The 25400-nt window shown below is 41.1% G+C and overlaps 3 protein-coding genes across 3 annotated transcripts; 1 reads left to right on the forward strand and 2 right to left on the reverse strand.

The window, feature by feature from the left end:
• Positions 5310-7151, forward strand: LOC8067634 (NAC domain-containing protein 77). The gene is made up of 3 exons (XM_002448875.2): positions 5310-5662; positions 5826-6124; positions 6247-7151. The coding sequence occupies exons 1-3, from the start codon at positions 5476-5478 to the stop codon at positions 6952-6954; spliced, it is 1194 nt and encodes a 397-aa protein (XP_002448920.1). The 5' UTR covers positions 5310-5475; the 3' UTR covers positions 6955-7151.
• Positions 10756-14989, reverse strand: LOC8067635. Its single transcript, XM_002450134.2, has 9 exons — positions 14831-14989; positions 14607-14732; positions 12636-12738; positions 12460-12519; positions 12128-12190; positions 11837-12037; positions 11649-11760; positions 11351-11565; positions 10756-11205 (listed from the first exon to the last, which is right to left on the reverse strand). The coding sequence occupies exons 2-9, from the start codon at positions 14711-14713 to the stop codon at positions 11113-11115; spliced, it is 954 nt and encodes a 317-aa protein (XP_002450179.1). The 5' UTR covers positions 14714-14732; positions 14831-14989; the 3' UTR covers positions 10756-11112.
• LOC8083037 (phosphoinositide phospholipase C 2) lies at positions 16521-24548 on the reverse strand. The gene is made up of 8 exons (XM_021461686.1): positions 23827-24548; positions 22662-22794; positions 22162-22536; positions 21735-22069; positions 21409-21547; positions 17329-17475; positions 17171-17242; positions 16521-17035 (listed from the first exon to the last, which is right to left on the reverse strand). The coding sequence occupies exons 1-8, from the start codon at positions 24360-24362 to the stop codon at positions 16736-16738; spliced, it is 2037 nt and encodes a 678-aa protein (XP_021317361.1). The 5' UTR covers positions 24363-24548; the 3' UTR covers positions 16521-16735.

The raw sequence follows: 25400 nt of genomic DNA on the forward strand, positions 1-25400 counted from the left end.
CACGCATAGCCGGCTGCTGGTGGTATATCACCGGTTTCGGCTCCAAAAATAGGGTACTCTTGGAAGGACGTACTTTTTCTAAGACTTCTTTTTTTCTACCACAAAACCAGGCTTTTTTGGGGGTCTTAGTCAAATGTTGAAGTTGCTCTAATGGCGAACATCATCTCCCTGCTTTAAGCTAGCTTAGGTGGACATGGCGTACCCATCAGGGTCGTACGACGTGGAGTGTCTCCATCACTCCATATTCTATCCTATATATGATCTGTTCCTTTGACCAGTATCACATCCTGTGTGGCCTCTTGTGGACGACATGAATCATGCTCATACAGTCGACATTAATTTCACATAAAGATCTTTTCCTTTACACACATGTATACATGAATAAACCCGTGAAGATATAAGTTTAACATGACACTAATAACACAGCTAGCTATATATCTTGTCCTATATATAGTCCTATATATACAGTCCAAATAATTCTAATTAATCCATCGATCGTAAACATATGTTTATTGGAGCCCCTAGTATTCACCGGACTTTTTGGTCCTAAAAGAAGAACAGTGTCATCTGCCCCTTTCTATATAGACACTTCACATCTTTTTGACACTAATAGTCACGCCTTGTTTAGTTCATCCTAAAAACCAAAAAATTTTCAAAATTCTCCATCACATCGAATCTTGCGGCACATACATGAAGCATTAAATATAAACGAAAACAAAAAACTAATTACATAGTTTATCTGTAAATCGCGAGACGAATCTTTTAATCCTAGTTAGTCTATGATTAGACAATATTTACCACAAACGAAAATGCTACGGTAGCAAAATCTAGAAAGTTTTTACGTCTAAAAAAAGCCTCAGTGCCAACAACTACTCCTACTTTCCACAGCGATGTACGGAGATAAGCTTACCATATCATATATATCATCAGTCTATATGTAGCTAGGAAGCCTACCTGGATGGACGAGTCAAGATCGGCTTTGAACTCGATCGATCCGGCGCCGGCTGGCCGCCAAATTTATCCAATAGCACACCGTACCGGTACACCCCACCACCGTCCGGCTGGCCGGGGCCAGCCAGATCATCGTGGCAGATGGACGGCGCGTGCGTACGAGCACTGTGCACTCTGGACCAACCTACAGCAGCACGTGGTCTAGCGAGTACATGATGAGGTTCTGGAATCCCATGCTGACCGGTTTCAGTTCGGTTGTTCCATGGTAGCCGGTGTGAACAGCCATCATGGTAGGCTATCTCTGACCTCCATACAGGGAAAAAAGATCCAATCTGTCGTCACTCTGTCAGCATGTCTTTGTCAACTCTACAGCCTTTAGTTCACCCTGAAAACCAAAAAGTTTTCAAGATTCCCCGTCACATCGAATCTTGTGGCACATGCATGAAACATTAAATATTGACGAAAACAAAAACTAATTACACAGTTTAGCGGTAAATCACGAGACGAATCTTTTGATCCTAGTTAGTCTATAATTAGATAATATTTGTCACAAACAAACGAAAATGCTACAGTACCGAAAAGTTTTCACTTTTCGAAACTAAACAAGGCCTCTTGTTTTTGTTTTCTTTTTTTTTTTGAAGGTGCCAACTATGGTCTTGTTTCGCAATCTTTTTTGATTCAACTAGTGTAATACTTTCATTTGTATTTGACAATTATTGTTCAGCCATGGACTAACTAAGAGCAGTGGCGTAGCCAGAGGGTGGTAGCAGGGGCCATGGCACCCCCAGTGGTCTAAAAATTTCTTAAACAACCCTGCTTCAGCCATCATAGTAATAGGTATTTGAAAGGAAAGAAATTCTTGAACCAAGCCTTACCCTCATCTTGCCCTCCCTAGTTTTTTGTCTGGCTCCGCCTCTGACTAAGAGCATCTCCGAATTGGCTAAAATTACTAGTCAAATTCTATTGTTTAGTCATTTTGTAAAATAGAAAACTTTTTAAAAAATAAGAGATCCACAACAGCCATACTATTTTTTTTCTCGAATACGCAAGAGAATTGCGTATCATTGCATTGAGAAGGAAACAATTTGAGTACAAAAAGACCGGCTTAGCCGGGGATCTTGAGGCTACATTCTAAAGTAACTATCAACTGCAAAAAGATGGAGTTCAGGCTCTTAACGATCAGCTAGCACCCTTAACCCCAGTGCCCCTGCATCGATCCAGCGATCTGCCTCCATTTTGTTGAGTTGCAGCAGCTCAGCAACCGGCGCCGTCGCATCTCTGAAGCATCTTGCGTTCCTTTCCTTCCATATCTGCCACGACACCAAGGCAAACAGAGAGTCCAGCCTCTTCCATTGCGTACCTTCAGCAAGCTTCCGCAGCCTGCGCCACCAACTTAGTGTTGTCCGAGCCTGCAGTGGCATCTGGAGGCCAAGCGCCTGCAGCCATACTATTTTACAAAATGAGATGACTAGTGTCAGTGGTTGACTATATATGGCCACCAAAAATCAAAGGATAGCCAATTTTCTATTTTATAAAACCAGATAGCATATCTGTTGGAGTCTACTTTTTTGTTATGCAAATTCTAAAATAGCCTCTACAACAAGAATAGTCAAGCTGTTGGAGTTGCTCTAAGTTCAAAAGATTCGTCAGACAAAGTATACAATTACTTATTTTTCATTTGCCGAGCTACGAATTGCAAATGTGCACATGCTGAGTGGTTGATCGATCCCAAAACCCAAAAAGAAAACATACACAGAAAATGAAGAGAAAACTGTAGACGCCTCTTTGCCAAGGAAGGAATCCGCCCATGCATGCAGTTCCGGCCATGAATGCGGGCTGAGAGCGACAGCGACGCGCTCAGTTTTGTCAAAAGAGATGGCAATTACCAAGAAACCGAACCAGGCCAGTTGCCGAAACATCTAGTAATATAAAACTAAAAATCAACATCTCCTACCGGTATACTTGACTAAAAATATGTGCGAATGACCTGGACAAACTCGTCGATCCGTCCCAAAGCTAAAAATTTCTTTTGTGTATAGAAAAAAATCAAGGGAAAGAGTGGAAAAACGGGCTTATTAGTCGTCTGAGATTATGCGGCACTTAATTCTTTTTACCCATGCACAGTGATGACGGTTACCCTCTCACATCGCCCCCTCAAGTGGCACATTAAATTTGTTGGCACTCACCCATAAAGATGACAAATACTACCTCTGTCTCATAATTCAAGAGTAAAGGTTTGGTGTTGTCCCAAGTCAACAAAATTTGCACCATCAACCAAGGCCTTATTTAGTTCGCAAAAAATTTTGGATTTCACTATTGTAGCACTTTTGTTTTTATTTGACAATTATTGTCCAATTATGGACTAACTAGGCTCAAAAGATTTGTCCCGCAAATTACAGGTAAACTGTATAATTAGTAATATTTTTATCTATATTTAATGCTTCATGCATGTATCGTAAGATTCGATGTAACGGAGAATTTTGAAAAAATTTAGGAACTAAACAAGGCACATGTTTATAGAGAAAAGTATCAACATTTATGACACAAAAAAGATTTACTATGAAGATATATTTTAAAATAAATCTGATCATATTAATTTGGTATCATAGATATTGGTACGTTTTCATATAAACTTAGACAAATTTTAGATTGTTTGACTTAGAAAAATACTAGACAATGACACTCTTTGCGGGACTAAGGTAGTAGTTAATCGTTCCATTAAATTGTGATGGTTTCTTTGGTCAAAGTCTGGGATCAATTTCGTTTTGTACAAAAGGGTTTGCCCAAACTCTAACCCTATCATTTTTGCTAGCCGCTACCACCATTTTGTATTCTACCTCTGCACAACCACCCTATACCTTCCAATTGGCTCACCATCATCATCCCCAAATCTGGCGAGGCCCCATCATCTCAATGTTGTGTGCATGTATCCCCTCTTGTCCGACCACAATCAAACTTAACTAGCCACTCTAGAGAGTCAGAATGCCACCATTGCCAATCCAATCAACACTCTATCCCCCCTACCAGACCCACAACCATATTGTCCCGCATCCAACGTCAATCTAGCAACTTCCGCCAAACACTGGAGCTACAAGCCATAAGGCCCAAAAGGACTGCAAGAATCCATACATCCTTAATCCAAACAAAAACCCCAACTCTAAACCACATAGAAATTCATGAAGGTGGGTGTCACCCAAGATGGAGCAATAGTAGGACTCCATGACACATATAGTGCCACTAATAATTGTAATGTGAGGAATTCAATAGATTTTTCTTTACTAATCAGTCGATTTTTAAATACTTCTAGCATGCATTGGCAATTTTTTTTGTGATGGACGAAACCATCAGGAAAAGGACTAGAAACCATCAAGGAGGCTGTTGTGACCATCAGGGATGGGCCGTTAGGGTCTGACTATTAGAGAAAGTTTGTCCTGATGGAAAACCATGGACTAAACCCTGACAGTTTCTCTACTACTGTCATGGAAAATTTTTTCTAACATTTTGACATGTACCGTCGGTAATTCGTTTCCTATCGGTTGGTGTACCATTAGGGAAAATTTGAACTTTCCCTATCGGCCTTTAAATCTTCAGGAAATTACCCCATTGCCTTCACCGTCGGTGACATATACCATGAGGGAAACCTTCTTGCCGGTGTTTTTGGATAGTGAGTGTATGCATGATGATGTTTTATAGCAAACTATGATTCATGCCTTGTTTAGTTCGCGAAAATTTTTGTGTTTGGCTAATAATGTAGCACTTTTATTTGTATTTGACAATTATTGTCCAATCTCATGGACTAACTAGGTTCAAAAGATTCATCTCGTAAATTACAGGTAAATTGTGCAATTAATTATTTTTTATCTATATTTAATACTTCATGCATATGCCGGAAGATTCGATGTGACGAGAAATCTTAAAAATTAAACAAGGCCTCAAAATAAAAATAGGGGTCATGTGGCCTACTTTAGAAGCCTTTGTGACAATTACTTAGTACACCCCCCTAACCCCACCCCAGTTGTAAATAGCTGTCACACTCACACTGTAGAAAAAAAAAGAAAAATCTGTAAAAGCTAAACTAAATCACCATATATTCTATCTGATGACACATTGACACATCTTAATTCTGATCCCATGGCCACGCATGATGGCTTAATTAACTAGACCTAGGCAATTGATACGCAGTTAACTAGACCTAGCTCACTAATAGTATATTTATTTGTCCTAATTAATCAAAACCGTGTGAAGACTTTCCTTCCTAGGCAAGCCATAGGTGTCTGGCTGGCCTCTTCCAGAGCAAGGATCAGGTCTCGGTCACCACAGCACTATAAAACTTGGCTTCCTCCTCCCTTTCTCCCTTTCTATTGATTCCCTCCACCTTTCTTGTGCCCACAAGCTTCCTCCTCCTCCTCCTCCTCCTCCTCCTCCTCCTCTAGAAAGCTTAGCTTCTCTCTCTGCTGCTTTCTATTGGTTCCTCTTCTGTTCCTAGTCAAGCAGCAGTAGTGCTTCAAGCTTGATCGATCAGCCATGGTGGAGCGTAGTGTGAAATCAGAGCATGGAGTCGACCTGTTCCTGCCTCCTGGCTTCAGGTTCCATCCGACAGACGAGGAGGTCATCACCAGCTACCTCCTGCAGAAGTTCTTGAACCCTAGCTTTGCGCCGCACGCCATCGGGGAGGTGGATCTCAACAAGTGCGAACCATGGGATCTCCCAAGTAAGCTACATATATATACATACATATACTGATTTCATTTGTTTTTTTATATATACATGTATATATAAGTAGATGTAATAAATAGATGGTTTATAGTAGCTAAATACAATGTTTCTATGTTTTTCCCCCATTTAATTAAATCATGTCGTTGGTTGATACTTAGGCAAGGCGAACATGGGAGAGAAGGAGTGGTACTTCTTCTGCCACAAGGACATGAAATACCCGACGGGCACGCGCACGAACCGCGCCACCAAGGAGGGCTACTGGAAGGCCACCGGCAAGGACAGGGAGATCTTCAAGCAGCCTGGGCGTGAGCTGGTGGGGATGAAGAAGACGCTGGTGTTCTACATGGGCAGGGCTCCAAGGGGCACCAAGACCAACTGGGTGATGCACGAATTTCGCCTTGATGGCAAGTCCAGGCACACCAACGACTCCAACTCCAATCTACGATTCAATCCCAAGGTAGTAACGTGTGGTTCAGTTCTACTGATGCTAGCTACTTCAACAACACTAATATTCTCTTCTTGGTCGTGTTGAAAAATCGTGTCTTTTTTTTTTTCATTTTTGCTTTTATGCATGTTCAGGATGAATGGGTCGTGTGCAAGGTGCACCACAAAGGAGGCGAAGAGGCCAGCAGCAAGAAGGCCGGCGGCGGCGGCGGCGAGGAGCACTACTCCTCCGCCGGAACGCCCAACGTCAGCTCCGTCGAGGCCGGCGAAGGCGGCGACGAGTTCCTCGTCGACTCTTTGCTGGATTACTCCAGCTACTTCAACTCCAGCTTGCCTTTGACGCCCAGCACGACGACGACGACCATCAGCGCCGCAGCGCCGCCGTACAACGCGGACTTGCTGTATCCTGTTCACACCACCACCGCCGCCGCCGCCGCCAACGCCGGATTGACGACGACGACGACGACTACGAGTAGTCGCTTCGTCGGCCTGCCGACTGACGGCAGCAACTACTCACAGCACGCGGCGGCCGTGGCCAACTCAGTAGCAGCTGCAACGAAGAACAACGACGACGACAGCTCCGCCTCCTGGAACATGCTTCGTCACGCGGCAGACAACAAAGCAGCAATGGGGACGAACTACAGCTTGCACCACCAGGCAATGGTGGCGAAAGTTCTAGGAAGCGGCTGCGGCGTCTCTCCGAACTTCGGCGCTGGTTTGCCGCCGGCGGGTTCCTCGGTGGCGGCGGCCGGAATAATTGCGCAGAATAATGTTGTGCCGCAGCAGAGGCTTGCTGGGAACTACAGGGGAAATTATGCTGCAGGTTACCATACAAGCAAGTAGTAATGGTGGAGCTGCGCTGCGGAAAATTTAGTGATCGATCGTGTCGTTAGTAGTTGTGTGGCAGTTTTGTTGGTTGCTTGATTCATTAATTAGTCTGATACAGGAGGATGATGCGTAACAGTTTGTTGGTGAGGATTTATTTCCTTGTTAGCTGGTGGTGCTCATATATATATATATATACTTTTATAGGTGACACATATAGTTTGGAACTTATATATAATATAGTTTTGGTATCATCATCGGATACATATTTTACATGTCTTTTGTACTAAACCAAAATATTATGGATTGGAAGAACACTACTTATGTATCTTTTGCATGGCATATATACTGCGGCTCAATTGTTTTTTGTAGTTTCTTGAGAGGTATACATAATTAAGGTACCATTTCGATGCCTGTGTGTATATATCAAAATCCTAGCTAGCTAGCTAGCTAGCTGTAATATTTTGTGCCTCCCAAAGAACCAAGGTAAATAAAAAAGATTTCAATTTGATTCCTAGAGTTCGAAAGAGAACTATTTAAATCAATTAAGCTCCATTTTAGGGGCCGTTCGGGAAAATTGTTATACAAATTACTCAACCGTTCCAGCTGGGAATAACACTCCAGGGGCATGAATTCCAGACAATCGATCGAACATTTAGGGCCCTTAGTGGAGTCTCATCCGGATTTGGCTGCTCAATGCACTATATATAACTATATTTTAGCCACGAGTCGATTTTTTTACTTTATTCTCAAAATGAAATATGAGCTAATAATACTTTTTTTTTGCTGAACTGGCTCTAACTTCTTCATGCACCATATATAGCAAGGAGCTGGAGCTGGATATATATATATATATATATATATATATGAAGGCTCTCTCTCTTTTTTGTTCGAGTAAAGCTAGCTAGGGGGGTCAAGAGAATAATCCTGAAATTTTGTTGTACTAACCAGTACAGCACAGCATGACAGAACTTATTATGTATATTAAAGCCGTTTGAATCTGTCACTAACTAAAGACGAAGCCCGCTTGCGTTGTAACCTTGGCGCACAAGTCAGGATGCGGAGCTAGTGTAGATGTACAGCTTGGTGCAAGCTAATCATGTCAGAAGATCACGTGCAGTGCATGCCGCAGCGGAGCATCCAGGGCTCCAGGCCGGTCCAAAGTCGGTGCACAGCATGCAGGCATGTTGGACGGCGCATCCAGCCCCAGTCCACGTTGTGACGTCACACGCTCCATCCATTCGTTACCTTTTACATGAAAATATAGGCCCCGTTTCTAAATTTTTTTTGAGATTCTCCATCACGTCGAATCTTGCGGTACATATATAGAACATTAAATATAGATTAAAAATGATTAATTATATGATTTATTTATAATTTACGAGATAAATCTTTTGAACCGTCTATAATTAATAATAATTGCTAAATATAAATAAAAATATTACAGTAGCTAAATCAAAAAAATTTCGTGGACTGGACGAGACCATAATGGAGGGATCACCACAGAAAGCGCGTAGCTAGTATATATATATATAGATATATTTGTTATGTGTGCCAGCTGCTAGCCAATGCATGCCAGCGTACATCCATGATCCATATGGCTTGGCTTTTGGCTTGGGATTATTGCACTGATGATGCTGTCATGCATGGATGGATCAACTGTCATCATGCATGTGACTTGAGCATGCAGTCCCTTGAGGACCGTACCTCATCATCATTTGCTAACTATGGTCTCCTAGGTAGCTGCTCAATTAGGCTGGAGTATGTAATGACTTGGCTGGTTTGGTTGCCAACGTACAGTATATAATAATATACATTGTTTGGTACAGATGCCTGCACAAATGTGTGTTTACACCTATCTATTCATCAAAAGTCTCGTATTGACGTACTGAAATCAACTTTTCAAACCCCATATCAGCTTGCATATGTGTATACGGGTGAAAAGGGTTTAAAGTGAATACTACTATATTATTTATTTCACTTATAAAAAGGTGTGTAGGAAAGTTTCAAAATCTTAAAGCAGTTTATAAATTTTAAAATATAAAAAAATCCAGTTTGGTCATGTCACCAAAAACCACTCTAATTTGGAGCCAAAGTTCTTAAGGTGAATGGTTTCATAGCGAATGGTTGAGAACCGGACTTAACCAATACCTAATAGTTGTAAAAATGGACTTTTCTGTAAATTAAAATATGTTAGAACAAGTTCAGGTCTTTAGCAGACACATCCATTGGAGACTAGACTATCTCTTTACTCTGAAGTGATCACTACATACTTGTGTGTACCTTCACAATAATTTCTATAAAAACTCCGATCCGTCCCGTCCATATATATTTGTAGGAATCGATCATATTTCTTCCATGCATGGCCTCCCTTTACAAGCAATGTTTTGCAGGAGACTCGCCCGGCATGGTTCCTCAGAGCCTAACACGCGCTGATCTGGCAGCCTGTGTATGGCCAGCATGCATGTCGCCGTCGTCGTCAGCACCGACCATACGAAAATGTAGAGCAAATGCACATGTATAGTCCTGAACAACTTTGCTTTCGTCTGTGCGTCATTTTCAAACCGGTTTGTGTCAACCAGAGAGAGATTGCAAGCATGGGACGTACGACGGGTCTATTGGCGTACGTGTTCTAGTAGCTACTGAACGAACAAGTGGCAGATGCACAAGGCGTAGCACTGGTACGTAAGGATCCATGTTGGTCAACAAATGAAACAGCAACCAAGAAAAGAGTTGCACGTACATCTGGAAGGAAAAGAAAGAGCAACAAAAAGTTCTAGCAGAAAAAGCAAGGAAGATCTTTTCCAACTCTAAAGTTTCATCTATATATGCCGAATTTCAATTTGCTGCGCCTCATGAGCTTCATTACATTTACATATATATCTCAGTGAAAAAGGGTCAGTTAATTTCCACCCTTTCCATACCAATAATCATCACTGAAAAAGTAGTACAGTATCTTTCCTTTTGACCAAAAAAAAATAATTTCTGGCCTTCCTATTTACTACCAAAAAGAAAAAAAAAGAACATATACTAATATTTATCATATGTAATATGTATCATTAGATTGAGCATGAAATATATATTTTCATAATATATTTATTTGTAGATACAATTATTTGATATTATTTGATATATTTCTAGTCAAACTTAAAAAAGTTTGACTTCTCAAAAAACGAGACGTATATTTATTTGTAGACGGAGTATGTAGTGTCCCGGTTGCATTTACCTCCATTAACGAGGAAAAAGATGCACACATTTTCTATAGATATGCAGGGGCCACAAATTTCTTGGTGCTTTAGTTCTAAGCTAAGACAGGCGACGGACTTCGAGTCACAGCATAAAGGACAAATTGACCCCTGGAAAGACTGGACTGGATCCAGTTTCGTGAGGCAGATAACTGATGCTGATGCTTGGCTCCTGAGTCCTGACTAGTTCAAGTGATCACTTGCGCGGTAAGGCTGCTATGACAGTAACCGCGCAGGTGAAAGCTACAAAAGTGGCTTTTAGTTTCTGTCCTAATCAGCCAAGCAGATCGACTGTGAAATTGTCTAGTAGTAGCACACCCTGTTGATTCATTAGCAAGTAAAAGAAACGGCATGCGCAGGTGGGGCCCAGACATATCCTGAACAGTAACGAGATATATAGATAGAAAATATAAGTAAGCAGTTTCATCAGGTACAAGGATCAATGCCAATCAGCCTGCGCGTTACACACGCAGAGGATCACCATACGGATGTTGACAACAGAGACCGCAGCAGTTCACAGCTTTGAGGCACAAGATGTAAATAGATGTGGCACAGGTTCAAGTACAGCAAAATCTGATTCTGATCAAACAAATGGCAAAGATTTCATTTTATTTGATGCATAGTACCCATCTTATTGGTTACCTGAATTTCAGGTTATTCACAGAAAACACTGCAGGCAATGCTATGTCTAGTACAGCACAAGCCTGACAGTCACATATGCTTGTTTGCAATGGCTCAGCTAGATGTCCATAGACATGAAACGTAATATTACACAAAAAATTTGAGCGCATTGTAAATAACAGTTGGCTCAGTAAAATACACAAGGCACTTTCAAAGGGGAAACTAAACAATATCCACAGTGTAGACCGACAAACATCAGTCCCTCCACTCTGTGCCTCGTCAAATCCCCAGATTCTGCTTCAAAGGGAGATCAAGATTCCTGGGGAGCTTCAAACCTCGAGGGAGTATCGATTCCCATCATACACATGAGTCCTGATATCAGGATGATAAGAAGCACTATTCCCTGCACATTGAAGACCAATGTGATGTGAGAATATAACACAAGGGTACAAGGTACATTGACAACGCAAACAATAGTTCTACATGCAAGCCCACACTCAGAATAGAACTAACGAGTAATGAAACCAGAGTACAAGTAAAGAACTTACAACAAAAGTTCCCTCAAGAAGAGTTGATTTGACTAGGCACTCTCCATCACATTTGCCCTCGCCAGTTTTTGTACCCTTAGTCTTCTCTGCAAGATACCTACCTAGTGGCAAGCTGGAAGGGTTCTCCAGTAAACCAGATGGTTGGGAAGCATAAAGAATCGTGTATTTAGCCCCAGACTGCTCCAGCAAGAGAACAAGCTGGGAAAGCAACTCTCCTGTGGTGTCATTGCAGAAATTATTTAGCTTTCAGGAGTACAATTGAAAGTGAAAGGACAATACTGGTAGTCTTTAACCTAACCTTCTGATTTCGGAGTGAAAAAATTCTCGAACCCACCGCTACAGAAAACAATTATATCAGTCTGTTCACTTGGGTTAATTCTCCTTGACCCTACGCCATACCGTACCAAGTCCTGCAAAATATGTTCAGTCAATACAGGGAAGCAAATATAAAACAGAAGCACAACAGGAAAATACATAGTAACTTACATCAATAGCATCCATGTTTGTATATTTCTTCACATCTTGACCACTTACAGTACACGTGTCTGTGTAGGTGATACGGTTTCTTCCAAAACCACTGTTACAATTCTCAGCAAAGCTAGATAGCAATGAGTTCTCCAATTTCTCATCATCTGATGTGGAAACATAGGGGAATGCCATGGAAAACTCTGAATCTGTGAAGGAGAGCTGGTAGAAGCATAGTGTTATAAGCCATGGAAAATTGATGCTTCAGTTAAACAGTATCTGACAGAAGAAAGAATGAGGGACAATGATTACCTTCAATGTGTCTGCTAAAGTCAGATCATCTTGCTTATCTTTAGATATGTCTGACGATTGTAGCTAAGTAAAAGAGAACAAATCAATGGTCAGTTACAACTGAAGCAATGGATTTCTCAGTAATAACTTCACCACATATAGATTAGAATCGTGAAGAATTTGCAAGTTTTATAACCTCATGGAATCAATAAACAAAATATCATAAATATTGACTGCTGAATTTCAAATCTATGTGCAAGCACTGCTTCAGTTTAAAGGAAGTAGTTCATTGAAACAATATTTGCACAAGCAGATTATTTCAAACCAGTAAATATTAGATGAGTATTAAGTACCTTTGAGCCAATAAAAACAACAGCAACATCAATACTCTTCTGAGTATCCTCCCTTGAACACTAAGAATAGAAACTCATGACATCAGTGAACTTATGAAACTTGTTTCAATGCAAGAGTTGATAATTTGAAAAAAAAAGTTGCATGAGAGCTTAAGTTTCACCAATGGGATACTTACCATAAAGTTTGACCAACCACCTTCCTCGAGAACAGATTTAGCTAAGCTCTTTGGTGAGATTGTCTGATAATGGACTACCTCCTTAGCATCATCAGAGCGGAATCTGGAGGACAAAGGTGGATGGAATGTAGGTCATTCTAGGAAAGTATAAGCTGAATTATTCTCACTTACAATAAATATTCGACATGAACTAGAGAATCCGACTATGGTTAACACTAAGCGAACTGAAAAGACACTAATATTGAACAGGGCAACATTGAGTCTAGTAAGCAAGTAACCTTATATCACTGATGAGTACTAAAGTTGTGTCATTGCATTGATGTCAAATTCTCTGATAAATATTTTTTTAACTGAACTCATGGCTTCAAGTTCAATTGCAATTAGAGGCCACAGGTGACCCAGAAAAAGTAAAAGGCAAAAGTAACTCCAGGTTCATGCTGCAGGTAGCAAAAGAAGGGCACACAATATTTTTGAGCACTAGCTATAGTAGGCCACAATGAGCACTATGCAACATCAATGATGCAAATTTTCCATTTTATTTTGTAAAGTTTCACAAGGGCCACTGAGTTTATGAATTCCCCTAGGCCTAAAGTTAGAATCTTGAATTTTCAACAGCATGTTGGATGAACATGCATTTTCAATTGTAAACATAAAAGACAGCAGATATAATGTGGTAATGCATAATTTAAGTAGCAGTGAACTGTTGTTTCCTCCCAATAACATTTCGTATGCTCTTCTACAGGAAGCCCATGGACAAATTTTAATGTCATGTGGGGCCGCACCTATGTGCGCCAGCGGCGAGCCCGCGACGTCAGGAGGGCCGAAGCCCGTGCGTCCGCGGCAGGTGCGGGCAGCAGCATGCGCAAGGAAGGCGCAGCTGAGGAAAGTGGCTGATTGATAGGCCTTAAGTTTAGGAGAGTTTGTTTCCAATTAGTTACTTGCCAGAATAATTGTTTCCTAGTTGGTCAGGCCGATGGCCTATATATCCTGTGCTCGTGAGACAATAAAGATTAAGAAAGATATTACCCAATCTAATCTCTTCTCTCCCCATCTACTAAGCCTGCGGCTGAGGCTTGCCCTCACTGGAGAAGACGGATCGAGACTACGAGCTCCGTAGTCGAGGTCCAGCTACCCAAGGGTTTAACGCCCTTGACATTTAAACACATTAATTATCCCATTGATTGAGCCATCTTATCTTATATTAATTCAGCGACATAATAGTGAACAAACTAAACAAAGAAACTATTCTGTAAACAAAGATTAATGACAACGCTCTGTACACCAAGTCATAATGGTCTGTACTTTCTAATGGCCTGTTTGCTGCGGCTCCCGCACCAGCTCCTCCATGGGCTCCAGCACCGGAGCCGGCGGAGCCGCACCAAACACGGAGGCAGCGAGGAGCGCTTCTGCTCGTGAATGGGAGGAGCCGGAGCCCTTTTCGCGGGAGGAGCCAGAGCCCGGAAAACTGGCTTCGTCTTGAGGACTCCAGCTCCGGCACCGGAGCCGTGTGGGCGGAGCCCTCCCAAAACCAGCCCTAAGTGAAGCAGACCAACCTGAACCCCCAAGCCCAGGTTATCTAGTGTTTTGCCAATATCTGCAAGGGCCACCGAATTTATGAATTGCCATAAACAAACGAAAGTGCTACAGTAGCAAAATTCAAAATCTTTTCGCATCTAAACAAGGCCTAATTATCAAATTGATTGGGCAATCTTATACGCATACTACTTTTTATTTAACGAAGGCAACAATGGGCAAACTGCAGGTAAAGAAAGTATTCGTTGAACAAAGATTAGGAAATTCCATCTGTATGGCAAAGATCTGTACACAAATTCACAATGGATTCTACTGTATTGTCTAAGTGAACCAGAACAGCCGGAACCCCCCAACATCAATATCACCATCTTATCTAATCTAACAAACACGGGATCTCATGCTAGGAACGGAAAAAGGTAAGCGCAACGAGTTACCCACCCGTAGTTCTTGGGCGCCCAGAGGAACGCTGGCGCCGTGACCGGGGCCGCCGACGCCACCTGTGCCGCGACGAGCAACACCGCCAGCACCGCCCATGCCGCCGCCATCTGCTCGAATCGAACCCGGCTGGTCGGGGGGAGAAAGAGAGATTAGGAAATTAGAGGAAAACCGCTGGCGGAAATTGATGTGAGCTACGGAGCACGGAGATCTTGGAAAAATCTTACCTTTGGCGCAGCAGGATCTGAGATTGGGGATTTGCGCTGCCGCGCTCGATCGGGTTCCTCTGCTCGGGGGGTCGCCGCGGCCGCGATCTGAATCCGTATGGCTACTTCTGGAGGTGACGGGGCCACGGGGGGCCAACTACCTTGCTTACTTCAGGGAGGCTGACGTGTGGGCCAGGATAACAGAGGCTGCTGTCCTATGTGTCCGAGTTCGTGCTGTGAAACGTGGGCGTCACACCGTTCACAATACAATTTAGCAAATCGAAGTAGTAATCGCTGCGCCTAAAAAATCTCTATAGTAACCATCTACCAGTGATAAAAAAAAAATGTATGATCCAGTTGTAAAGACTATACATATATTATACAGCCACGTACCTGATGTGTGTTCAACAAGAACAAACAGTGGCGGAGTACAACACAAACTTGAGAGGGCTCAAAAAATTTTAGAAAATTGACACTGTAGCACTTTCGTTTGTATTTGACAAATATTGTCCAATCATAGATTAACTAGGCTCAAAAGATTCGTCTCGTCAATTCCGACCAAACTGTGCAATTAGTTTTAATTTTCGTCTATATTTAATACTCCATGCATGCGTCTAAAGATTCGATGTGACAGGAAATCTGAAAAATTTTGCAAAATTTTTTAGGAACTAAACAAAGCCTAAATTATTGAGATGGAGGGAGTATAACACTATGGCTGTGTTTAGTTCATCCAAAAACCTAAAAACTTTTCAAGATTTTCCGTCACATCGAATCTTGCGGTACATGCATGGAGCATTAAATATAGATAAAAATAAAAACTAATTACATAGTTTGCCTATAAATCGTGAGATGAATCTTTTGAGCCTAGTTACTCTATGATTGGACAATGTTTGTCTAATAAAAACGAAAATACTACAGTACTCCAACCCAAAAAATTTTACAAACTAAACAAGGCCTATGATTGGCTCACTTGCATGCAAGTATATAGTTTTTTTCAAGATTATTGCAAGTTTCCAACCAAGAAAAACGACAAAAGAACATGCACATATGAGTAGTAGATACAAGAAAAAAAAAACTATTGGAAACATCATGTCTGTATAATGAATGCAACTACTAGTGCTTCATATTTTAATGTTGTGAATTATAGTGAGATACTTTAGGGCCTGTTTACATCTCAAATCTTTACATTCAAAAACTTTTGGCTGTAAACTTTATATTCAAATAGATGTTTAGATGCCTCCCAATTTTTTTGGTCTCCGACACAGAAGACACGGGTCCCTAAATAAGTTTACACAGTTTTGGGGCTCCATGGTCCCAAATTCCAAATATTTACAGCCAAGTTTTACAAGCCCCTGTTTAGATCAATTCTTCCAAAAAGATGTTTATTTCTCCAAAATTTTTGACTGTTTGGCTGCATCTAAACAGTGCCTTAGTCTACACATAGCTCCGCCTATGAGAATAGATACGAAGTTCTACATTTAATATGAACAGAAATAGATCCCAGACACAAACTCTCCACACATGTATGTAATAAAAAGAAGACCTCCCTCCCGATCTCCAGCATATTTTACGAAGGCTACTTAGTCTAATCTCTACGGGTCCAGCCATAGTAGTAGATGAGAATGAGCACACGTGCCTAGAAAGCTTGGTGCTTGCACACATAATTATTGTACACCAAGTGCTTTAGGAAGATAATAGCTTAGGTGGTAGTAATAATAGTGTAGTATATAGAATCCAATCCACACTACATACATCAAATGAGTCAATTCAAAGGAATCTCTAGAAGTCTTATGCACCATATATATGTACACCATCTTGGTCGTACATCCAATAGGCACCAATGCAATGAGTGGTCAACTAGGATCGATCAATCCCAACACTCCAACAGTATGTTACAGTAGTGCATAGCACACACCATTTCTCAAATCAAACAAACTCGAAACGCATCAGGAGCTTAACGTTGTTCGTGAATCTGTTCCCCTGCCGGTCGAAGAGCGCTACTGCTCGGATGCCCGGTCGCAGCTCCCATACCGGCAACACGGTCTGCCCACCAAAGACGTCTTTCTCAGACACGTTGTACTGGTGCACCTCCACCCGAAGCAAAGCAATCTCGGGGACTGTCAAAGGGAAGCTGAATTCATGCCCCCACACGGGAATCCATGTATTCTCTGTGGCCTTGCTATTCTTCATCGTCGTAGTGTCTTTTGGCACTCCAGTTATCCCAATCTATATATCATTAGTGGATGGAGTCATGGAGAAGAGGCTATATATATAATAAATTTCTAAATGTATATGAGTTGTATAAGTTTTCTTCTGGTTTAGGGTAACCTACTCTTGGATAATCTAAAATCTACTACATACCGATGTCCAAAAATCTGGAGCTTGTGTGTGCTTAAAGTCCATCCGCCAACCATCGCCCATGTATACTTTTACCTAATATAAAAGACAATATTCCATTATTAGTCTCTAGGTTTTATAATGGGTTATGGTACACAGTTCAAACAATACTAGAAGCTGACCTTCAAGGTTGTAAACACATCATAGCTTGCTCTTGGATCAAAAACTTCGGGCTCTGTTACCATTAGGAAGTCTGGTTTCCTCACATAGCCACAACCACCATTGGCTCTGTAAAATCCATGCATTAGCCAAAGGGCTCTTCCGTATTCCTGCAACAAATAAGAATGTCGTGAGAAGTGAAACTGTACGAGCAACCAAATGAGCATGCGACAGAAAATGCACAGTCAAAATATATATATAGACACGTAATACATGGAAACAATGGACAACACAGTGACACATAAAAAAGTAATGGGTCCTTGCGCCATGTCACTTACAGTGGCAGCTACAAAAAAGACCTATCACTTGGCATCGCCAACAACCATTGACTTCGCTAGCTGACTTAGATTCCCATCCAATGTGTATGTGAGAGAGAATCGAAAACCATCCTCGCTAGCGGCTTTCTTGTCGCTTAGCTCGCTCAAAAAACGAGGTGAGTGGTGGCAAAGGGGAATCTTGCATCTAGGACGGACTGAACTGGAGAGATGAATATAATTAAAAATTATGTGCATGACATATGCCTCTTCAAATCACTAGATATTGGTGATTACTGTTGGGGACACCCTTATGGCCCTAGAGTCGGGTTCCAACTTCCAAGAAATATATAAACTATAACTATATATTATAGGTAATTGGTTAGACCTATGTCTTGTGTTATCATCAAGCTCTTGGTCACGTGCATAGCCCCATGTTTATTCTTAATGATACAAACACCACCAGTTGACATGCCAAGTAGAGGAAGCATTGATATCAATCTCGTGGTTGATGGAAATTAAAATATATAAAATCTAATTGTTAAATACCATCAACACCCATGGGAATAAAAAGGAAAATGATATTTCATGATTACATATTCAAAATGACATGGTTCCATAGTTTATTTGAATGTAAGAAAATAGCCGGCAAAAATGAGCCAAGTGGCCCATCTGCCAGGGTCAGTCAAGCCTATAGGGGTCACCTGAACTTGCTAGTGGGGCCCATAGGGCTAAACCCAGGTAAAGGTGGAGACAATAGAATGTTGAACTGGCTGCTGGGTCCATGCATAGGGGCTCAACCTAGGTGGAGGTGGCCCACCTTTGTGTAATCTAGACTTACACTTAACACTAGTTGGGTCACACCTTTGCATAATGGTACACCTCTCATATTGAGTACTATTGAGTACTCTAGTTTATCTTGCATATGAAACTAGAGTAGTACTTTAGCGTAAACATGGTGTTTATGCTAACGAGTACTTGGGTATACCGCTTATCTCAACGGATAATTTACGCTAGACATTAGGTGGTGACAACCATGTCTATCCTTTGTAAACCACCACATGTGGGTAAGTTCTTAAAACGTAGGTATGTATGCCAAACGAGAACAACTTGGCACTCTTCTCATCCCATTCTACTACCAAGGTCGTACCCATGTGCTTGTGTTGTGTGATCATTGGTATCTAGTTGCATATAAGTTTTTTTGACAACTATCTAGTTACATATATAAGTTATACCTCTAGTTTAGACTAAAAATGTACTTTTATGCACTTGTAGAAATAACTACTTAAGCATAAGAAATGCCAACATTTGTTGAGTTAAATAACCACAACAAACAGTGTTGGTAATGCTCTCTTGCCCCTAACTAGATTTCTCGCTTTAAGAGCATGTACTTTGTCACCGACTAGGCCGACAAGCCCACCCTCAACTAGATTCTTCACTTTGGGAGCTTGGACTTCATCATTGATAGGATTTGCAAGAACAACCTTAATGTTATCTTCAGCACCAGATGAGTCTTTTGTCTTGGGACCCTAGACAACAACGTTGACAAGGCAAGATAACCCTTGATAGTACCTTTGCCCCTGGCTAGGTGTTTCAATCTAGGAGCCTAGACAACATCAAGAATAAGATCATCCTCTCAGGGTTGATGAACCAATCTAAAGAGAATGATGTCGACAACATTGCTAGGCTCAACCACTCCAAGTCAGTCATGTCAACAACATCTCATTTTCACAATAGTTTTCATTTATATGATGTCCTATATGTTTTTGCTTTTCACTTTCTATTAAGCTGCTAACCAACTTATTAGCAGTAAGTCAAGGCATGTACCTAATTAATAGATAGACATAAGTACACATCGATCTGTTCTTTCACTTGGAGATCTATAAATTAACCAAATGACATATGTTATGACTACTTTGTACTTGACAAAGTCTTCGCCACAACCCAATGCTACACACAGGATGCACCTAGTCAGACTGGGTGTGTACCAAAAAGAGTCGTCCACAAAGGGGAACAATATCAATAAGATAATGAGGGAAATAAAAATAAGTGCTTATGCATTTTTCTTATTGAATCCACTTAATAAATGGCTGAACTTTTTTCTTTTCACATTTCATGATATACTCGACTAAATTAAGTCTACTCAACTAAATTAAGTCCCCAAATTGTGAAACCATGTGATCTTCATACAGTGAACTCCAGCCACCTTACTCCATAAGCCTACCTCATGGGTTTAGCTAGGGTTTAAGGTTTGACTACTGTTTCTTTTTTTCCTGCCACTATTGCTGAAGCCCCCTGATAGTATTACTAGTTCATCATGCCCTAGGTATTCCACCGCTAAAGCCAAAGTTAGTGTCTCAAGGCTATATCATGGACTTGTTTGATACCCAATATAGCTTTCACTGCACAATATATATGTTATCGGCTCTACAAACAATTATAAATACTGATTTCTAGAATATGCATGAGCAAGGTTCTTAAGATGGTAAGGAGAGATGTGGCAAAAGACCACTTCTAATCACTTTGGCGACGCCTAGGTGGTTATAAGGCAAGGAAAGGGGATGTCATACCAATCAACAAACCACAAAACAGTAGCGTGGATGAGGAAAAAGAAAAGGAGGGAAGAAGGGGCTAGCCCTATCCACTAGCCAGCCCATATACCGCTCAAAGTGCTTCCATGGCATGATCTGCAACTAGATCCCTCGATTCCCATAGCTATTGCTCACCCTCTTCCCCTCAGGTGATTGTGCCCCCTTTGTGCCACTTCTCTCTCTCTCCCTCCCTCCCTCTCTCTCTCTCTCTTTCTCTCTCTCTCTCTCTCTCTCTCACGTTTTTCAGGTGTGTCGTCATTGTCGCCCGAAACTTCTCCCTCTCACTCCTCTTCCCTTTTTCACTGCATTGTGCCCTCAAATCCACCATTGCTTCAGTTCCCTTCTAGATTAATTGTGCTGCAACTGACCGAACCAACTGTTGTGTTAGCTACAGTTGTTGAACCCAATGGGGATGGCTGCAGTTCCACGTTCTTGGCTTTGCTACTCTGCTCCCCTCCCGTTCTTCCTTTGTTCTCCCTTCCTCTTGCTAACTTTAGACTATGGTGATGAGGATGACTAGATTTTCGTCTTGCACACCTTATCGCCTAGGTGACGCTTTAAAAACCATCATGAGCATTTGTACATAAGATAAAAAGAATTATTCAGGTTTTGTCTTGAGGGATCAAGCCACACCAAATGAGACAGCATTTGGATCCATACTTGTCACTATTGATTTTATTTTTTCACATAGTGGTAGTTCACAAACAAGATTTTTGTTAGAAAATGTGTTACCGTACGGTAAACCAAATATATCTCCTTTGCCCAACCAATAATGTTATAATATGGTGTTGGGTTAACTTTTTGCTAATGGTTGGCAATTTATGGACATGTATATAGCTACTTTGATTTTATTTCTTGGATTAACATGGTAATATCTAAGCTTTGAGAATTATCATAGAAGCTTATTTTTGTCAGAAATTACTAAGATAATACCATAATGTGTATCCAGTTCCTCAGTCTCTTTAATTAGTATGCAAATATCGGTCATTTCCAGCCTTTGCAGCCTCGCCTTATCCCTTGCAAGTTGCAACAAATTTCGAGGAACCATAGGAGATCTCAGAATCTGTCTATGCCAGTTCGCATGTTCAGTCTTTGTGAATGTGAATGCACATAAATAGTTGAACTCGTCATCTTAGCTATGGAAATTGGTAGAGAAACCTATTGGATTGGAATGAATAGTTGAGAAACAGAATTATACCTCCATATTCAGGGCCACCATTTGAGCACCATGCAGCCAGCCAAGAAATGGGTTGTAATTGGATGAAAGGTGAGTGGGCCTTCGGTAGCCCTTGGTGGAGAAACTTGGGTTTATCCACAGTATATTTCTCTGTGTGAACCTATTTGATCCAAAAAGATTGACCATTTCAACGATGGGAAAAGGATACTGGGTAACCAGTAATCTTTTCAGTTAAAATACTATCACGTACTGCTGCTGTAAATTAAAAAAGGACCGTTGCTGTAAAAAATGTGAAGGGAGCACGGGGTTGATAAGCTCACAGCCATGAACTTAATGATGCTGTTTACCTCACTATTGTGGTGCCAAGATCCTCTGCTGCTTTCTGAATTTGTTTTTCACTCCAACTGAGACGCCTAACTTTGTCCGGATCACTCTGCAAGGCATCATTAAGTGCCGCTTTCTCAATTGCTTCTTTCTTAGCGCTGAGACTAGGCCAAACTGCATCCGGTTGTTTCTGCAAGGCATCAGCAAGAGAACCTTTCTGCTTCTCTGCTCGAATTGTAATCAGGTGGCGATACAGTGGATATTCTTGTGGCTGCATTTTCTGTTCTTTCTGATCGTCATCAGCATTGTCGTCGATACGTTGGCGTTGTCTTTGGCGTGTCGAGACATCACTGTCATGCTGCTAGAGCAAATATAACTAGAATTGTGCGGGTGAAATCTCGTTGAAGACATTCTATCTAGTCCTATGCAGAATTCCAAGCCTCAATATACCTTTTTAGCAGACTGGATTTCAGTCTGAAAATCCGGTACTTCTGGCCCCCATGCTGCATCATCGTCGTCAGCTCCTTTGCCACGTTGAAGTTGAGCATCGCCCTTTTCAATGGTGTCATCAACCATTGATTCATCAACCTCGTTGGGCTTGGATTTTTCCTTTTTGAGGATAGGGGTGGGGGTTTTTGTTGAGAGGAGTACACGACCCTTGAGCTCTTCAGGTGATGGGAAATTTTTGAGGGGCTTGTTACTGTCAGTGTTGACATGTAAATCAAAATAATCGATAAAAGGCCACTGCAGTATGTGCATTATTTCGATGTCAATATGATCGGTATAAGGCCAGTACAGTATGTCGCCAAGTACATCAAGCACAACCTAGTAACGAGATTTCAAGAAGCACCCACCTTAGAGAACAGCAACGAGGTAGAAGGAGACTGAAAAATTAACTGAAAACAGTTTCATCATCACAAACAAAAAGAGAAAGAGATCGAGGGGCCGACCTTGGCAGCTTTTTTTTGGAGGTTAGTCGATTGAAGGTTGTCTTCAAGCCTTATGATAACAGGATAGGGAGACGCCAAAAAGGCGTATTTCTTGATGGATTTCAAGCACTGAGTCAGTAAAACTGGGGTGTTCCTGTGCAGAATTTGCAAGACAGTAGTTTAAGCACAGTGCACAGAACGAAGCTCGTATTAGCAGGATCACCTATTATATTGCACAAAGAAATGGAAGAAAAACATACTCTCTCTTTCCTATAATATATTGCCTTCCAGCAATTTTTATCCTCACTTTATTTCCTAACCAGACGCTATTATCAACATAATTAATAGTGATTAGTTTATAAATAGAAAATATTCAATGCCAAACTATTTTTTTACCTCTAAAATTCCTTATATTTCAGTACAGTTTTTGATGACTAGAATGCGCTATTAGAAGACTGGGAGTAATTGTATGCCTGTGTGCATGCACCTTATATATATATATATATATATATATATATATATATATATATATATATATATATGAAAATTCCTTTCTACACGTACGTGTAGTTACTCTTATCTTCAATAAACTACATTGTGTATGTATTCATACTTGTTTATCGGTCTGAGTATATTTATATACTTATATTAAGATACTCTAGATCTTACCACGCGAAAAGTTTTCAAAAAAATATATTTTAAATATATTACTAAAATGCCACTACTATATTATATACAATAAGTATGACCATATACTCTATGTATGCATGCATACTTAACATACATATCACTCTAGATGGTCTAGTATGATCATATATAAGTTATTCTATAGCGATTTTGAGTTATGAACTATTCCCTTCATCCCAAATTATAAGTCATTCCAAGAATCTTGGATAGTCAAAGCATTTTCACGTTTGACCAAAATTATAGAGAAAAATACTAAAATTTGTAACGTAAAGTGAGTATACTATGAAAATATAATTAAGAAAGAATCTAATGATACTTAGTTAGTATCATAATAATTATTATTTTATAATATAAATTTGTTCAAATTTAAAAAAAGTTTGGCTCTCCAAGATTCTTAGAATGACTTACAATTTGGGATGGAGGGAGTACAAGATTACTGTAACTTTCTTGTAAGTAATTTATGATAAGTATCATCATGAGGTTAAGGAGTAGTACCGACCAGCCGTGGTGGATTTGGATGTCATCCCCTTTCGAATAGGGCCACATGGCGACCTCGATGGCTCGTACCCCCATCTTGAGCTCTCTGATGATGGATCCGTCACTGCGGCCGCTGCTGCTGCGGCGCCGCCGTTGGTCCGGCCGCCATGCGTGATAGTAGGGGTTGTGTCCCGAGTAGATGAAGTAATGGGAGAGAGGCAGCGTCATGTCGTGGTGGACACGGTGTTGGTGCCGGATGGGCGGGTTGAGCTCGTCGGAGAAGACGACGATGCGGTGGAAGTCGTCGAGGGTGAAGAGCTGCTGCCGGCGGATCTGCTCAAGCAGGTGTTCGACGTTGGTGCCTTCGCCTTGGTAGACGCTGAGGTACCGGCGGAGGCCATCTTCATCCATGTGATGAGGAGCGCCGCCGGGGCCTCCGCCGGCGTAGAGGGAGAAGAGGGCGCCAACGTCCTTGGGCGGTGGCGGGGCCTTGGGCGGCGGCGACGCGCCGTCCCAACAGTGAAAGCAGCAGCACTTGTACGACGTCGTCGTCCCCATCTAGCTAGCTATCTCCTCTCGTTGCAGTGTGCACATGCACGTAGCTAGGGCTGTAGGCTTCAGGTCAGGATCCGAGGCGAGAAGGCAAGCATGGCATGGGAGACGATCGAGGTAGCTAGGGGGCAAAGGCCTTTATGCCAAATGCCAATGAAAGCAAAACATAGGCCTTTGAACTTTGAACTACAATATCGATAAGCAAGCAAGGAACCGTGTGTACCCCCTGCTCGATCTATTCTTTTCTTTACGTTTGGCCCTTGCTCTGCTCCCTTTACACTGTTGTGTGCTTTTTCCTGAAAAATTAGGGAACTTCAACTTCTAATAGTAGGTTCATGCACGCAGCTAATGATGAAAACAGTCGGAAATGGTCGAATTTCCTTTGGCATTTTCACTGCAACTCATCAATTCGGTTTGGTTTCACTTCCAGTTAATCATTGCTATTCCAATTTTAGTTTTGCGAAGGCTATCTCCCACCGCGCTAAAAAAAGTACTTTTGGAGCATCTTCAAGAGATTAGTCAAAAAGACTAACCAAATTTACTAGTTTAGCTACTCACAAAAATATATTTAACAAAAAAATATTAGAGTACTCCAATAAACTCAAGATGGCTAGTGTGTGGTAAATTATCCAAAAGTAGAGAACGAATGAGGTGTGATGGAAAGCTACTAAATTCAAAAAGTCATTTACAAAGTCTTTTGGAGATGTTTTTTCTTTAATAATAGCCAAATTTATTTTTAAAAAATGATTTGGCTAATCTCTTATAGATGCTCTTTGAGGCTGACCTTTTCCACTAACAGCGGCGGGTGGCTCGATCCTCTTAGTGAATGGTTTCTGTTAATAGAGTATCAAACTCAATATACTCTATCAAAATAAATGAGAAGCAATGAGAAGCAATTGTTTATTTTCAGCATAAGTATTTTGTTTCAAAATAAATGAATTAATATCCTTCGCAAGTTGTGGCACGTGAATAGCAAAAACGCTATCACAGAAGTGAAAACGGTAAATCAAGAAAAGGTTCTAATATAACATCATTGTTGGACAA

This window comes from Sorghum bicolor, chromosome 5 (assembly GCF_000003195.3).
Source record: "Sorghum bicolor cultivar BTx623 chromosome 5, Sorghum_bicolor_NCBIv3, whole genome shotgun sequence".
Classification (NCBI taxonomy): Eukaryota; Viridiplantae; Streptophyta; class Magnoliopsida; order Poales; family Poaceae; genus Sorghum; species Sorghum bicolor.

Excerpts from the sequence above, each read along its gene's own strand:
- LOC8067634 (XM_002448875.2), top strand. The coding sequence starts at position 5,476 with ATGGTGGAGCGTAGTGTGAAATCAGAGCATGGAGTCGACCTGTTCCTG. Across the intron at positions 5,663-5,825 it reads CGAACCATGGGATCTCCCAA|GCAAGGCGAACATGGGAGAG; the intron begins GTAAGCTACATA and ends GTTGATACTTAG. Across the intron at positions 6,125-6,246 it reads ATCTACGATTCAATCCCAAG|GATGAATGGGTCGTGTGCAA; the intron begins GTAGTAACGTGT and ends ATGCATGTTCAG.
- LOC8067635 (XM_002450134.2), bottom strand. The coding sequence starts at position 14,713 with ATGGCGGCGGCATGGGCGGTGCTGGCGGTGTTGCTCGTCGCGGCACAG. Across the intron at positions 12,038-12,127 it reads CTTTAGCAGACACATTGAAG|CTCTCCTTCACAGATTCAGA; the intron begins GTAATCATTGTC and ends TGCTTCTACCAG. Across the intron at positions 11,206-11,350 it reads TTCTTGAGGGAACTTTTGTT|GGAATAGTGCTTCTTATCAT; the intron begins GTAAGTTCTTTA and ends TTCAATGTGCAG.
- LOC8083037 (XM_021461686.1), bottom strand. The coding sequence starts at position 24,362 with ATGGGGACGACGACGTCGTACAAGTGCTGCTGCTTTCACTGTTGGGAC. Across the intron at positions 17,476-21,408 it reads TGGTGGCCCTGAATATGGAG|GAATACGGAAGAGCCCTTTG; the intron begins GTATAATTCTGT and ends TATTTGTTGCAG. Across the intron at positions 17,036-17,170 it reads CTCCAGATTTTTGGACATCG|ATTGGGATAACTGGAGTGCC; the intron begins GTATGTAGTAGA and ends AATGATATATAG.